The sequence below is a fragment of the Chenopodium quinoa genome, unplaced genomic scaffold (assembly GCF_001683475.1).
Source record: "Chenopodium quinoa cultivar QQ74 unplaced genomic scaffold, ASM168347v1, whole genome shotgun sequence".
NCBI classification, from domain to species: domain Eukaryota; kingdom Viridiplantae; phylum Streptophyta; class Magnoliopsida; order Caryophyllales; family Amaranthaceae; genus Chenopodium; species Chenopodium quinoa.
The window spans coordinates 8,316,547-8,332,721 of NW_018743955.1; the positions used below are offsets into that span (position 1 = coordinate 8,316,547).

The window sequence follows — 16,175 nt, forward strand, 5'->3', positions numbered from 1 at the left end:
GTTCTTGCATGAACTAAAATCCCAATGTTAGCAAAAGCTAAATGTCTATTTCCCCTCAAATTATTGTAATCTATACAACCTTCTTTGCTCCTCCACTCAGAAACAACATCTAGAAAAACATGATAAAAGTCACATAGACCTTGTGTCTTATTAAGTCTATGAGAAACTGACTTATTAGTAGTTTCACTACGTTGAGAAGATAGAATACCACCAGACCAAAACTTCTTAGAATAAGCTGGACACCACATCTCCTTTATTTTGTACAAATCACACAACCAATCATCATTTGCACAATTATATTTCACCAACATTCTGTGAAGCAGAAATGAACATTTATCATTTCAATAAAGAACATAAAGTAATTGCATGAACATTTATATAAATATAAATGTTCATATTTAAACACAAAATTTAAATAACCATAAAGATGTACAGATTCCATATAATAATAGAATGACAAATGATCAAATTAAAACAACTAATGTACATATATGAATAATAAAATGATCATATTTTAAAAAAAAAAAAAAAAAAAAAAAATTAGGATCTTAATTACTCACATTGATGAACAAATGAATCAACTAATGGAACACCAGATGGAAGAACAGCTTCACAATCTCGATCAAAATCAACAGTAGAAGAATCATCCATCACGAAAAACGCAGAAATTAGATGAAATAAAATTGAAGAGAGAGAAAAAATAAGAACAAAATCAATTGAAGAGAGAGAAAATAAATGTTTAAAATGATATACATATACAAAGCTTGAGTAAAAAGAAAAGAAATAAAAAAAAAGAAAATTTAAAAACTAGCCAAAAATGGCAGGAAAAAAAAGGGAAAGAAAAAAAAAAAAAGAATCATCAAAGTCAAAAACGCAGCAAAACGACGCCGTGGGGAGGTGGGGTGCAGGTAGAGGAAGCTACACAGGGGACTAGTGTAAAAATTGTAAATTTTTATCGGTGCTCAAAGTTTATATATAAACGATAGATTAAGAAATATCAAGATAGTAAAAAAACATTCTTTGGAGTTTGTTTTGGCGTTAAATAGGCCCATTAGTAGAATAAAAATTTATTGGCTGGTTATGGAGTATTACTAGTAAAATTACTTTTGATGGTTTATTTACAATTAATTTTCTCATAGCTAATAAATCTTACTGGTATAATCTAAGCTTTACCTCTCAAAAAAAAAAAAAAAAAAAAAAAAAATTGTAAACGCGGAAATTAATTGTTGTTGCACATTATTTGGGTAACGTCAAATTAGCAGATTCAAAATTTGTGTTTACATAACAATTAAAAAAAAAGGCCAATTAGCAATAACACTTACAAAAATAGAAAAAGTATAGTGCTAGATAACATGATTACTCTCCTTGTATTGTTATTTATTTTAAATAAAAATTTTTTAGAGTAAGAAATAGCTTAAGTGGTTAGAGTCTCATCATCGCCCGTAGAATATACAACAACGTATTAGATTAGTCCCGATATTGATATTTTACATTTTAGTTCTCTAGTGATATAAAATACCAAATTCTCTTTATTAAAAGTTAATTTAAGATATTAGTTTAAACTCCTAAAAAAAAGAGAGAGAGAGAGAGAGAGAGAGAGAGAGAGAGAGAGAGAGAGAGAGAGAGAGAGAGAGAGAGAGAGAGAGAGAGAGAGAGAGAGAGAGAGAGAGAGAGAGAGAGAGAGAGAGAGAGAGAGGAATGAAGTATACAGGATATTAAAGAGTAGTTGATCACTTGATATGAAAATTTACTAAAAAAATTTAGTGGTCTTCCAAAAAAATTTGTGAAAATAAGAAATAGAAGGCGTTTTGAATTTCCCAAACACCTTATTTTATCAAAGTGAGGCTAATACAAAACGCTAACAACAAAACCATGCTAAGATGTACACCAAATTAATTGAATCAATAATTTGTAAAGAGAAAAAGCCCCAAAATGAAGCAAATTAATTTGAATCAATAGGTATGTTAAGAAATTACAAAGCATTAGCTTAGTTGATCATTCAGTTTTACTAGTTTTCAAACTATCACTTTGTAGTAATTTTCAGCGTTGTCAACATCAACTTCTCCAGCCAATTCTTCAAGAGATTTACCCATTGGTTCAGGAATCATAAAAGTACATAGCATACCCATGAAGTTGATCACACCAAGAATGATGAGGGACTTCTTCTTGCCTATACCCGACGGATAGTTATGACTTCTCTTACTCGGGTCCTCCTCTTGGGAGGCGTAGAGGAATCCGAAGGCTCCTATTATAGCCCCGGCCTTCCCTGCTGCAGCTGATATACCGTGGCACGTGGATCTGAGCCTAGCAGGGAATATCTCAGCTGGTACAACGAAGGTGGTTGCATTAGGACCAAAGTTGGCAAAGAAGAAGGTTAGGCCGTATAAAATGAGGAAGCCTATACGGTGGTCCTTTGAGTTCCAATGGTCATAGGGAAAGGCAATGGCAAACATGAAAATTGTCATGAAAAAGAATCCGATCATCTGAATCCACCATCGTCCAATTACATCTATGAAAGCGACAGTGAACCAGTATCCAGGGACGGTTCCACACAGAGCGATCAAGGTTGAAAATCTCGCTATTAGGTAAACCTCCGTTATAGCACTCATCTCATCTGTTGGTGGGATCCAACCCACGGAGAAGTAAAGATCCTTTTGAAAAAGGTTTTGACTGTAAAATGCAATGTCGAGTAAGAACCAAGTACTGGTGGTGCCTAGTAGGCGGATACCATACCGGCTAGCAAATTCACGTGAAAGTAACCCGAACTTATGCCTCTCACTTCGTACTAGCCTCTCAACCCTCTCTTCCTCCGCATCTAGATGAACATTGAGGACTTTCGACATATCTTCAGCAGCTTGTCTAGGGTTCTTTGCTACCAAAGCGGTGTACCTAGCAGTCTCAGGCATCTGCATACGCCAATAGTATGTAAGGGAAGCAGGAAAGGCTCCGAACATCAAGACAATTCGCCAAATGTAGTCGGCTTCCCGAGGGATAGACGCCACAGGGTCTACATTAAAGGGGGGAGGTTTAAATTTCCTTTCAAAGGCGGCCGAAACAATTAAGGCCACAATCCCACCGGCTAAGATACCCATACCTTGCATTGCAAAAACCGCGGCAATAAATGTCCCACGAGTCTTCTTGTTAGCATATTCAGACATGATAGTAGCCGAAAGAGGGTATTCCCCTCCAACACCAAACCCAAGCCAGAATCGAAAAAAACAAAGACAAGCCATTACACCCTTGGCAGTCTTCCCAAAGGAAAGTCCCGAAGCAAAAGACGAAAAGATCATCAAAATCAATGTTACACCATACACCTTTTTTCTTCCCATATGATCACCAAGCCAACCAAAGAAAAGCTGCCCAAATAATGTACCAAAAAGCGCGGCACCATTCACAGCAACTGCAACATTGATAGGCAAGTTCCCTGGGTGCTCCGCGCCAGGTACTGTGTAGTACAAACGTCCGAGCAGCCTCGCTATCATTGAGATGCAGAACAAGTCATATGCGTCCGTAAAGAATCCCATACCAGCAATCGCAATGGCCTTGAAATGGTACCATTGTGTTCGGGCCACATCTAGCGCGTTAAGCACTTGCAACTGCCCTTCTAACATGACTGAATAATTAAAATTACTATGTAATAATAATGATCAAGGTTATTTCAGCAGCCTCCTAATAATCTAATGTTTGATCTTGACATAATACTATACTTTCATTCAATTTATTAAACTAACAAGAATAATGTTACATTTCTGGACAATACCTAACTAGAATTGAAGGGTCAAGCAAATAAAATTCTGTAAATGTGGAAAAATCAGGGAAATAAGTGAATGATCAAACCTGATAAATGTAGCAGGAACGGTATTAATTAATTAGTCGCCGCGATACGAAAGGACAGAAATAGAAAATAAGCAAGAAGAAGAAGAAGGTGGTATGATTCAGGTCAATACATGCTACAATAATACTGCTTGTTCTGCTATGTTTCAGGTCAATGCTACATACAGCTTGAAATAGAATTTTTTTTTTAAATTATTATATTTAATTTATTTTTTGGGTATGAGTAGAATTATAAGACTTTAAGTCTACAATGTAATTTAAATTTAATATAATATCTTTTGGTTAAAAGTTTTTCTTTGCCGCCCTCAAATCTTCAATATTTACTTTAACAATTGGTTATATAGTGTTACAAAAGACATTGATGTAAATTGGTTAGATCGGTATTATTTTCCACATTTAAAAAAGAATAAAAATACTAAATACTAAGCGAGTTCATAAATCGTAACAAAATATTTAATTATTTGTTTTGCTAAACTAATTTGTAGCCTTAGACTCAAATCAAAAGTGATGCTAACACGTTGTTACGGAATCCTTTAACAACAACTCAATCAAATGTTGTTGGAGTTTAATTCTTCGTATTTGCCAGCACGTTTGCAGCATATGATTGCGTTTTTGTGCTTCATTATTCATGCTTTCATTCAAATTAAATGACTTTCTATTTTTGGGGCCTATTGACTGGGCCACTGGCGGCATATTAAGGATTCATGGTCCAATAACAATAAAGATTGGACCTAATAGATGGGTTTCAAAGCCCAATCATGGTCCAAGCCCAGCCACCATAATAAATCCCAAACTACGTTTAAATTTGCCTTCAACAATAAATTTATGATACAATTGCATTAATAAAAGAAGTGACAACTGAGCGGGCCGGATTGAGCTTTGGGCTGGAAATTATGTGCCCAAACCTACCTAAATTGACTGGGCCATGCAAGTTTTTCAGGCTGGGCCAATAAATCATCTAAAATTGCATAAAAATGCGTTTCCAAGCCCGTCCAAAAAAATTATGAATTTAGTCAGGCCCGACCTAATTTTGGGCCGAAAAAAACTCCCAAAAAGCCGCCTATATTCAGGCCGTGCTAACTTTGGTCAGCTCTAATCAATAATTTTATAAGTTTATGTTGGTCAAATATATTGTTATTCTCCCTCTTTTATCATAGTGGAATGAAAAAAAAAAAAAAAAAAAACTTATGAACTTGTGTAACATAAACAACACTCGTACAAAACATATTTATTATTATTATTATTATTATTATTATTATTATTATTATTACAAGAGAAGATCCCTACTACATCGAAATCTTACACGGTTTAAACCAAATTACATACAAACTACAAAGTACATAATTTCTCAAAGAAGAGAGTTGTAATTTGTAAAGCCCTTGCAAGTGTTGGGCTTTATAACATAAATCAAATTATAAAATTTGATTACATAAAGTGGATACCAACTAAAGAGAACTAGAAAATGATACAAGAAATTAATTACTAGTTTAACAGATAAAAGATGCCATACTTGAATTGAACTCATCAAACAATGCAAGCATGCATGGTTGGACAATACTAGTTGAAGAATCGTATATTAAAAAAAAACTTACACTATTTATACTTTTAATTTTGATATATTTGACTAATTGAGATTAAGTATATTCTTAAAAGATTACGGAGAGGATTCCAATCCGGAAGAATGTGTAAACATGATTTCCATATAAATATTCGTCTTTGTTCCCTCCATTTTCCTTCACAAAAACAAATATTCTCTTCTACTTGAGCTTCTTCCTTCATAACGCACAGGTTGGTGAATTTTTCTCTTTAATATTTTTGTCCACTTTTATACATCATACCATACATTTCTTCCATATTGAATAATGTTACAATACTTTAGGGTTTATGTGAGTCCATTATTGTTGGAATCAAACTATAGTAGTTAGATATAAAACAAATAATTATATACTCTATTTATTATCAATTGGTTTATAATGGACATATATCATGCATAGGCTTAACTTGCATAGTTGCATATTGCATATGTTTTAGACTCTTCTACGACTAAAGTGTAGCCTGTTTGTATGACCAATAAAGCTCAATATAAAAAGTCCTCTAAAATAATATTGTTCATTCTTTCAAAAAAATAAAAATAAAATAATTGTTCATTAGTATACTGAAATATTGCTTTATGTATTTTGTTATACTATATGCCATCATTGCAAAATTTCTAAATTAATATATCCTTTTCGATGTTTCAAGCTTTAATAATTTTATTACAAAAATTAAGTATTCATTCAGGTTTTTAATACACAAATATGATTGTTTTACCTTGCAGGGCGTAGATGAAGGTAGAAAGATAAAATAAGAAAAGAAAAATTGAAAAAAAGAAGAAAAGAAGAAAAGAAAAAGAGAGCATATCATGGCGAAGGGACAACAATTAGAAGTGCTAAATGCACTTGACGTTGCAAAGACGCAATGGTACCACTTCACAGCAATTGTGATTGCTGGTATGGGATTCTTTACAGATGCATATGACCTGTTTTGCATCTCTTTGTTGACCAAGCTTCTTGGTCGTATTTACTATGACACTCCGGGATCTGGTAAGCCAGGAGCATTGCCTATCAATGTCTCTGCTGCTGTTAGTGGAGTTGCTCTTTGTGGTACCCTAGCTGGCCAACTCTTCTTCGGTTGGCTCGGAGACAAGATGGGGAGGAAGAAGGTGTATGGTATCACCTTGGTTATGATGGTTGCAATGTCTATTGCCTCTGGTCTCTCCTTTGGGAGCTCTGCCAAGGGTGTTATGACAACACTTTGCTTCTTTCGCTTCTGGCTTGGATTTGGTGTTGGAGGAGATTACCCTCTATCTGCAACAATCATGTCTGAGTATGCTAACAAGAAGACTCGTGGAAGTTTCATCGCTGCTGTCTTTGCTATGCAAGGCATGGGTATCTTGGCCGGTGGTATTGTCTCTCTAATTGTTTCATCCGCATTTGAGGCCAAATTCAAGCCTCCCCCATTCAAAGTCAACGCTATTGCCTCCCTCCCACCAGAGAGCGACTACATTTGGCGTATTGTCTTGATGTTCGGGGCCATACCTGCTGCCACAACATACTATTGGCGTATGCAGATGCCTGAGACTGCCAGGTACACCGCTCTTGTGGCTAAGGATGCTAAGCAAGCAGCTTCAGACATGTCCAAAGTCCTAAAGGTTCAGATTGATGCAGAGGAGGAAAAGGTTGACAAAATAGCAAAGAGTGAGAGGAACCAATTTGGGTTGTTCACTAAAGAATTTGCTAGACAATACGGTGTTCGCCTTCTAGGAACCACCAGTACATGGTTCTTACTCGACATTGCATTTTACAGTCAAAACCTTTTCCAAAAAGATCTTTTTAGCTCCATCGGTTGGATCCCACCAGCAGCAGATATGAATGCAATCAGGGAGGTGTATATGGTAGCAAGAGCTCAAACATTGATCGCCCTATGTGGAACCGTCCCCGGCTATTGGTTCACTGTCGCTTTCATAGACGTCATTGGACGTTGGTGGATTCAGATGATGGGATTCTTTTTCATGACTGTTTTCATGTTTGCCATTGCCTTCCCCTACAAATATTGGCAACAAAAGGAGAACCGTATCGGGTTCATTATTATGTATGGGCTAACCTTCTTCTTTGCCAACTTTGGTCCTAATGCCACAACCTTCGTGGTTCCCGCAGAAGTCTTCCCGGCTAGGTTGAGATCTACTTGCCATGGTATATCTGCAGCAACTGGAAAAGCCGGGGCTATAGTAGGAGCCTTTGGATTTGTGTACGCCTCGCAAGAAAAGGATCCGGCTAAGAGAGATCATGGTTATCCCGCCGGTATTGGGAAGAGTAAGTCTCTTATCGTGCTCGGTGTCATCAACTTTATTGGTATGCTTTGCACTTTAATGGTTCCCGAATCTAAGGGTAAGTCACTTGAAGAATTAGCTGGCGAGGTTGAGGTCGATGACGACCGCAGAGGATCCGCTTGATTAACATTGCGGTGAATTGGAGCTGTTGCCTACTTCTTAATTATCAGTTGTTCGGCTCCAATATTTCTCTTGTTTGCTACTTCAGTTGCTTTAATACCTTCCTGTTGGTTATATCCCTTTACAACCAACCTAGCCTTATTTCTTACAATTGTACCATATTCATCAAGTTTGTTTCGAAAGACCCATTTTAAACCTATGACCTTTTTATCTAGTGGCTTAGGTTCAAGATGCCATACCTGATTTCTTTTGAATTCATTAAGTTCCTCTTGCATGGCTATAATCCAGTCAGGGTCTTCTAAGGCTTCTTTATGGTTGCAAGGTTCCAAAGTAGATAGAAAAGCATTGAAGGCACAGAAGTTCCTCATTTGCGATCTAGTCTGAGTTCCTTCGCATAAGTCACTAATAATTTTGTCCAGTGGGTGTGACTTTTGGTGCTTCCAAGGTTTGGGCTGGAAGGTTTGGATAGTAACTATTCTTATTTTCTGAGCCAGTTGCTTCTTCTTCAGTGATTTCCTCTTGTGTTATTGGTTCCTCGGCAGGTTCTTCAATCTGAGGCTGTTCTATCGAAGGAACTTCAGTCAGTATGTCGAGTTCCTTCTCCGGATTTTCATGATTTTCATTTACTCGAGTTGGCTGCTTATTTGGAATTATTGCATCTTCTTCTTGTTCTTGAGAACGTACTAGACCAATTTCAAAGTCATAGTCCTCATGTTCCTGTGTACATGGAAGTGGATTAGTTTCATCAAATATAACATGCACACTTTCCTCAACACACATAGTACGTTTATTGTAAACTCTATACGCTTTACTGTTAGTAGCATATCCAAGAAATACGGCTTCATCACTTCTTTCATCAAATTTCCCTATGTTTCTTTTACCATTATTATGCACAAAACATTTACAACCGAATGCTCTAAGATGAGATATGTTCGGTTTTCTGCCTTTCATCAGTTCATAGGGTGTCTTATTTAATATAGGCCTTAGCATGACACGATTTATAATATAACAGGCTGTATTCACGACTTCTGCCCAGAAGTTCCTTGGAAGATCGCTGGCTATTAACATGGTTCGAGCCATGTCTTCTAAGGTTTTATTCTTCCTTTCCACAACTCCATTTTGCTGTGGAGTCCTTGGAGCTGAGAAATTATGACTTAAGCCTTGTTCCCTGCATAAATCATCAAATTTAAAATTCTCAAATCCAGTGCCATGATCGGATCTAAGGTGTATCAGTTGATGACCTGTGGACTTTTGAATTCTCCTGGAAAATGTAACAAACTCGTCAAAAGTCTCATCCTTACTAGACATAAAAATAACCCATGTAAATCTAGAATAATCATCAACAATTACTAAGACGTACTTCTTTCCACTTCTACTTTGAATTCTCATAGGACCACATAAATCCATATGAATTTATTGTCGCTTTCATAGACGTCATTGGACGTTGGTGGATTCAGATGATGGGATTCTTTTTCATGACTGTTTTCATGTTTGCCATTGCCTTCCCCTACAAATATTGGCAACAAAAGGAGAACCGTATCGGGTTCATTATTATGTATGGGCTAACCTTCTTCTTTGCCAACTTTGGTCCTAATGCCACAACCTTCGTGGTTCCCGCAGAAGTCTTCCCGGCTAGGTTGAGATCTACTTGCCATGGTATATCTGCAGCAACTGGAAAAGCCGGGGCTATAGTAGGAGCCTTTGGATTTGTGTACGCCTCGCAAGAAAAGGATCCGGCTAAGAGAGATCATGGTTATCCCGCCGGTATTGGGAAGAGTAAGTCTCTTATCGTGCTCGGTGTCATCAACTTTATTGGTATGCTTTGCACTTTAATGGTTCCCGAATCTAAGGGTAAGTCACTTGAAGAATTAGCTGGCGAGGTTGAGGTCGATGACGACCGCAGAGGATCCGCTTGATTAACATTGCGGTGAATTGGAGCTGTTGCCTACTTCTTAATTATCAGTTGTTCGGCTCCAATATTTCTCTTGTTTGCTACTTCAGTTGCTTTAATACCTTCCTGTTGGTTATATCCCTTTACAACCAACCTAGCCTTATTTCTTACAATTGTACCATATTCATCAAGTTTGTTTCGAAAGACCCATTTTAAACCTATGACCTTTTTATCTAGTGGCTTAGGTTCAAGATGCCATACCTGATTTCTTTTGAATTCATTAAGTTCCTCTTGCATGGCTATAATCCAGTCAGGGTCTTCTAAGGCTTCTTTATGGTTGCAAGGTTCCAAAGTAGATAGAAAAGCATTGAAGGCACAGAAGTTCCTCATTTGCGATCTAGTCTGAGTTCCTTCGCATAAGTCACTAATAATTTTGTCCAGTGGGTGTGACTTTTGGTGCTTCCAAGGTTTGGGCTGGAAGGTTTGGATAGTAACTATTCTTATTTTCTGAGCCAGTTGCTTCTTCTTCAGTGATTTCCTCTTGTGTTATTGGTTCCTCGGCAGGTTCTTCAATCTGAGGTTGTTCTATCGAAGGAACTTCAGTCAGTATGTCGAGTTCCTTCTCCGGATTTTCATGATTTTCATTTACTCGAGTTGGCTGCTTATTTGGAATTATTGCATCTTCTTCTTGTTCTTGAGAACGTACTAGACCAATTTCAAAGTCATAGTCCTCATGTTCCTGTGTACATGGAAGTGGATTAGTTTCATCAAATATAACATGCACACTTTCCTCAACACACATAGTACGTTTATTGTAAACTCTATACGCTTTACTGTTAGTAGCATATCCAAGAAATACGGCTTCATCACTTCTTTCATCAAATTTCCCTATGTTTCTTTTACCATTATTATGCACAAAACATTTACAACCGAATGCTCTAAGATGAGATATGTTCGGTTTTTCTGCCTTTCATCAGTTCATAGGGTGTCTTATTTAATATAGGCCTTAGCATGACACGATTTATAATATAACAGGCTGTATTCACGGCTTCTGCCCAGAAGTTCCTTGGAAGATCGCTGGCTATTAACATGGTTCGAGCCATGTCTTCTAAGGTTTTATTCTTCCTTTCCACAACTCCATTTTGCTGTGGAGTCCTTGGAGCTGAGAAATTATGACTTAAGCCTTGTTCCCTGCATAAATCATCAAATTTAAAATTCTCAAATCCAGTGCCATGATCGGATCTAAGGTGTATCAGTTGATGACCTGTGGACTTTTGAATTCTCCTGGAAAATGTAACAAACTCGTCAAAAGTCTCATCCTTACTAGACATAAAAATAACCCATGTAAATCTAGAATAATCATCAACAATTACTAAGACGTACTTCTTTCCACTTCTACTTTGAATTCTCATAGGACCACATAAATCCATATGAATTTATTGTCGCTTTCATAGACGTCATTGGACGTTGGTGGATTCAGATGATGGGATTCTTTTTCATGACTGTTTTCATGTTTGCCATTGCCTTCCCCTACAAATATTGGCAACAAAAGGAGAACCGTATCGGGTTCATTATTATGTATGGGCTAACCTTCTTCTTTGCCAACTTTGGTCCTAATGCCACAACCTTCGTGGTTCCCGCAGAAGTCTTCCCGGCTAGGTTGAGATCTACTTGCCATGGTATATCTGCAGCAACTGGAAAAGCCGGGGCTATAGTAGGAGCCTTTGGATTTGTGTACGCCTCGCAAGAAAAGGATCCGGCTAAGAGAGATCATGGTTATCCCGCCGGTATTGGGAAGAGTAAGTCTCTTATCGTGCTCGGTGTCATCAACTTTATTGGTATGCTTTGCACTTTAATGGTTCCCGAATCTAAGGGTAAGTCACTTGAAGAATTAGCTGGCGAGGTTGAGGTCGATGACGACCGCAGAGGATCCGCTTGATTTATCTTACAACGACTTGGAGTTTTTTTAATTCTTATTTAATCAAGACATATTGAAATTTTTTTGATTTTTTGTACTACTTGTTTTTGTTATTTGTAATGAATACCAATGATTAGTTGGGATTTGATCTCGCTTGTTATTTGTACTTAAGCTGCTACTAAAAGTAGCTTATAAATCATGAATGCAATGAAAATTTTAATAAATTAATTAAAAAGTACGCACTTCGTATTCTTTATTAGTACTTGATAGAACAATGTATACTACAAGAGGGGGGGTGAATTGTAGTGTATGTAGACTATGGTAAATTTTGCGGAATTAAATCTACTACTAAGAGAAAAGACACTGAGATAGGCAATGAATAAATTCACTATGTAAAAATGATTTACAATCACTAATACGTTGCCTAGACTCAAGTTCCGTGAGGAACTCAAGTTACCCAACTGTGATCCCTCAATCACAGTTTCTCACACTTTGTGATTCTACTCCGAATCACTTGTACAGTGTAAACAACTCTCTCAAGTCTCACACTTTACAACTCTCACAACCCAAACCCAATTACACAATGATTACAAGTATTTCCTAAAGAACTTAAGAGACTAAGGATGGAAGAAACTTCTCTTTTAAACACTTTGAAACTCTATGCTCAGAATACTTAAGATTGTTTTTCCACACTTTCAAAACTTAACGTTGATCTGTTTTTTATAAGGAGTTAAACCAAGCTTCCATCAAGTTCCCACTTCCCCCTTAATCCCACGTTCTCTTTGACTGAGAAGTTGGGATGTAGGCAGAGGAAATTTAGGAACATGATTTCCTTAGCTTGACTCCCAAGTTCAACGTTCTCCTTAATACTAGGAGCCAGTATTTACCAAGTCAAAAAAATCAGTTATTCAAAAAGATAATTATTTAATAAAAAAGATAATTATTTATTTATTAATTAAAAGATAAATAATTAATTAATTTAAAACTTATCTTTTTAAATTAATGAATTATTTATTTATTTATAAAATCTTTTTAAATCTTTTTCAAAACTGATTTTTATCACTTCCTTAAATTAAGGGTTTTGAAAACCGTTTTAAAACTTCCGTTTAAAACTTTCTGAGTCAATCGTCAAGTTCCTTCGGGAACTTCAGGTTCCTTCAGAAACTTTGAGTTTCTTCTTAATTCCTTCCATTCCTTCCAACACTTTTGTTTCTTAAGCTCGTACACTGAGTAACTAAGTATATAGAGATGTGAGGACATCTTGAAAGCTTGCATTCATCATCAAGTCTTCCAAACTCTGTTGTTCCTACTCCGGAACATGTATTTGTGTACCCGAATCTTTCTGTTCAACCAAGACTCATAAACATCATTAGTCAGAGTTTGTTTTACGTAAGTCAATCATCAAAATATTAAGGTAGTCAATTCAACAATATTCCCCTTTTTTATGATGACAAACAAAAACAAACTCGGTTAAACAAAACAAACATCCAAGCAATCAGAGTAACCAATACTTAAATAAAACAATTAAATTTTTTAAAGCAATAAAATAAACTAAGGATAAATAAGTCTACATCATTCATGAAATCAATAAATTATGAAAGTATACCTTCACTTAATGATGAAGACTTGAAGGGAATCGGTTTGAGTCCGGCTTTCTGAGTTTGTTCTTCTCTTCCCCCTTTTGACATTATCAAAATGATAGAAAGAGCATGCTATATATAGTACTAAACTACGGAGGGAGTAGTAAATCTGAATTCATGAACGATTAAGCATGCGCACACAGTTCATATGCAACCAAAATGAAAACATCAAATTCAAAGACAAACTTAGCCAGTTTAATACAAACCGAAATAAAACAAAATAAAGTGTTCAAAACAAGCCAAACAAAATAAAATTGAAGGACAATATCACTGTTTAATAAATCACAAGAAAGAGTGGGGTAGGTTTGTTTTGCAAAGGGCTAGGAAATGGTAGCAGCTTCATGGTAAGGTAACATCCTTGATCGCATCGAGAATGGTCTTGTAACAACTTTGCTTCACTTTAGCTTTGAGTTCCTGAGCCGAGGAGTCCATATGAGCATTTACTTTATCTTCCAAAGAAAGAATCTAAGTTTGCAGCCCCTCAACTTTAGTAGCCAGGTTATCCACTTTAGAAGAAAGGTTAGTTATACTCTGTGTAAGTGTAGTGGACAAAAGCTGAAGTTCCTCCTGGATTTGCAAGGAACTTGGACCAGAGCTAAAACCACTGAAGCCGAAACCAGAAGTACGAGGCTGTGAAGCAGGTGGAGAAGGTGTGGTTTGGTGAACAGAGGAAGGAATAGGGGGTGGTGATGGAGTTCCTTCAGAAACAAGGGAAGACGGACCCTGAGGAACTTGGGTGGAAGTTCCTTCAGAAACTTTAGATGTATCATCATCCAATTCAACAATAATAACAGGCTGAGATCTCAGTGTTCTGGGTTTAGAAGAAGCAAGTCTAACGCTTCTCCTTTTTCTACCTGTTACAGGGACAATTTGTTTAATAGAGCCTCCAATTTCCTTGAGTAGCTCTTTCACTAACTCCTCTTTGTCATCTTTTTCCTCCTTCTCACTCTCTATTTCTTTCTCTTCTTCTGTTTCCCTCTCTACTGCACTTTTTATCTCTTTTTCACTCTCTTTTTCCTCTTCTTTTTCACTCTCTGTTTCCTCTTCTTTTTCATCATTTTTCTCACTGTCTTTCTCTTTCTTTTCTTTTTCTTTCTCACTGTTTTCTTCCTCTTTTACTTCTTCCTTCTCACTGTCTTCCTCTTTTACTTCTTCCTTCTCACTGTCTTCCTCCTCATCAATGCTTTCCCTCTCATTCAGTTCCCCCTCACGTTGATCTCCCTCTTCCTCAGATTCCGAGTGTACATCGGTAATAAAACAAACTTTTCCACGAACAACTTTAAGGCTTAATTTTGAGAGGGATTTTTCATGGAGTATGTTTTCTGGTTTCAAGGGGTGGGTTTCTTCATTGGTTAGAGGAACTTTGAAGGTTGGAAGTGGCGGTTGGTGTTTTGGGGTTTTCTGAGGTGAGTGGGTGCGTGTGGTAAGTGAGGTGAAAAGATAGGTGACGGTTGAGAGTTTAGTGGGATAGAGAAAAGGTTGTGATTTATTTTGACAATGATAAAAATTAAAAAAAAATAAGATAAAATCTAATTAAGAAAAAAAAAATCTTTTTGTTGTTTTTAAATTTATAAGATAACAAAAATAATAAAAAGATAAAAATAAAAATTGAAAAATAAAGAAAAATAAAAATTACGAAAGAAAAAAATTCCAGTAAGTTACTTCAAAGTAAAATACTGGTTGACATGTACAGAGCTTTACAAAAAGGAACTTGGAAAATAATATGGCTTAATTTGTCTTCTGCATCAACATAATCATATGATCACATACTCATTAGAATTACACACTCTTTCATTGCAAGATTCGAGATTATGTTTTTCACACCAAGGTTATATATAGCAATGCTCAGTCGTTTCACTAAGACATACCTTGGGGTTCCAAGAAGAACTGCTCAATTCAGCCTTATCATTCCGAGTTCCAATCGCATCTTTTCGAATTTTTTCTCTACTCAAAGGCTTTGTTAGAATGTCAGCAATTTGATATTCAGTTTGTACAAATTCTAGTTTAATAGAGCCTTTTTCCACATTGTCTTTTAGAAAATGATGCCTAACATGAATATGCTTTACACGTGAATGATGTACTGGATCTTTTGATATGCAAATAGCACTTGTATTATCACAGTATATTGGAACACATTCAAGAACTATGCCAAAATCACGTAATTGTTGTTTTATCCACAACAGTTGTGAGCAACATGCAGCAGCTGCTACGTATTCTTCTTCTGCTGTGGATTAGAGCAACTGTATTCTGTTTCTTGGAACTCCAAGAAACTAAACAAGATCCTAGGAATTGGACCATACCTGATGTACTTTTTCTATTCACCAAATCCCCAGCATAGTCGGCATCGGCAAATCCAGTAAGATCATATGTGTCACTTCTTGGGTAGAATAAACTCAAGTCGTCAGCTCCTTTGAGATATCTCAGTATTCTCTTGACGACTGTTAGATGCGATTCTTTTGGGGTTTGATTGGAACCTAGCACACAGACCAACACTAAAAGAAATGTCAGGTCTACTTGCAGTTAAGTATAGTAAGGAACCAATCATACCTCTGTACTTTGTCTGGTCCACACAAGTTCCTGAGGGATCTTCGTCTAACCTAGAGTTAGTTCCCATAGGAGTGTGGTTAGTCTTTTGCGCTGTCAAGGTTATACTTTTTCAGGAGTTCCTTGACATATTTTTGCTGATGTATAAATATTCCCGATTCTGTTTGTTTGATTTGCAGTCCTAAAAAGAAATTGAGTTCCCCCATCATGCTCATTTGGAACTCACTGCACATCAAGTCAACAAAGTACTTGCACAAAGATTCGTTAGTTGCACCAAATATAATATCATCAACATAGATCTGCACAACTAAGAGATGAGTTCCTTTAGATTTTAAAAACAAAGTTTTATCAATTTTTCCT

General features: G+C 36.5%; 4 protein-coding genes across 4 annotated transcripts; 3 read left to right on the forward strand and 1 right to left on the reverse strand.

The window, feature by feature from the left end:
• Positions 1 to 1,706: 1,706 nt before the first annotated feature.
• LOC110689439 (probable inorganic phosphate transporter 1-3) lies at positions 1,707 to 3,704 on the reverse strand. The gene has a single exon (XM_021866230.1). It carries the CDS (start codon positions 3,609 to 3,611, stop codon positions 2,016 to 2,018), a length of 1,596 nt encoding a protein of 531 aa, XP_021721922.1. The 5' UTR covers positions 3,612 to 3,704; the 3' UTR covers positions 1,707 to 2,015.
• Positions 3,705 to 5,583: 1,879 nt separating this feature from the next.
• LOC110689440 (probable inorganic phosphate transporter 1-3) lies at positions 5,584 to 8,846 on the forward strand. The gene is made up of 2 exons (XM_021866231.1): positions 5,584 to 5,622; positions 6,152 to 8,846. Exon 2 carries the CDS (start codon positions 6,236 to 6,238, stop codon positions 7,823 to 7,825), a length of 1,590 nt encoding a protein of 529 aa, XP_021721923.1. The 5' UTR covers positions 5,584 to 5,622; positions 6,152 to 6,235; the 3' UTR covers positions 7,826 to 8,846.
• Positions 8,847 to 8,888: 42 nt separating this feature from the next.
• On the forward strand, positions 8,889 to 10,667 carry LOC110689539 (probable inorganic phosphate transporter 1-3). Its single transcript, XM_021866318.1, has 2 exons — positions 8,889 to 8,912; positions 9,214 to 10,667. The coding sequence occupies exons 1-2, from the start codon at positions 8,889 to 8,891 to the stop codon at positions 9,736 to 9,738; spliced, it is 549 nt and encodes a 182-aa protein (XP_021722010.1). The 3' UTR covers positions 9,739 to 10,667.
• Positions 10,668 to 10,802: 135 nt separating this feature from the next.
• On the forward strand, positions 10,803 to 11,652 carry LOC110689540 (probable inorganic phosphate transporter 1-3). The gene is made up of 2 exons (XM_021866319.1): positions 10,803 to 10,826; positions 11,128 to 11,652. Exons 1-2 carry the CDS (start codon positions 10,803 to 10,805, stop codon positions 11,650 to 11,652), a joined length of 549 nt encoding a protein of 182 aa, XP_021722011.1.
• The last annotated feature ends 4,523 nt before the right edge of the window (positions 11,653 to 16,175 follow it).

Excerpts from the sequence above, each read along its gene's own strand:
- LOC110689539 (XM_021866318.1), top strand. The coding sequence starts at position 8,889 with ATGGTTCGAGCCATGTCTTCTAAG. Across the intron at positions 8,913-9,213 it reads TTCGAGCCATGTCTTCTAAG|GACCACATAAATCCATATGA; the intron begins GTTTTATTCTTC and ends GAATTCTCATAG.
- LOC110689440 (XM_021866231.1), top strand. The coding sequence starts at position 6,236 with ATGGCGAAGGGACAACAATTAGAAGTGCTAAATGCACTTGACGTTGCA.
- LOC110689540 (XM_021866319.1), top strand. The coding sequence starts at position 10,803 with ATGGTTCGAGCCATGTCTTCTAAG. Across the intron at positions 10,827-11,127 it reads TTCGAGCCATGTCTTCTAAG|GACCACATAAATCCATATGA; the intron begins GTTTTATTCTTC and ends GAATTCTCATAG.
- LOC110689439 (XM_021866230.1), bottom strand. The coding sequence starts at position 3,611 with ATGTTAGAAGGGCAGTTGCAAGTGCTTAACGCGCTAGATGTGGCCCGA.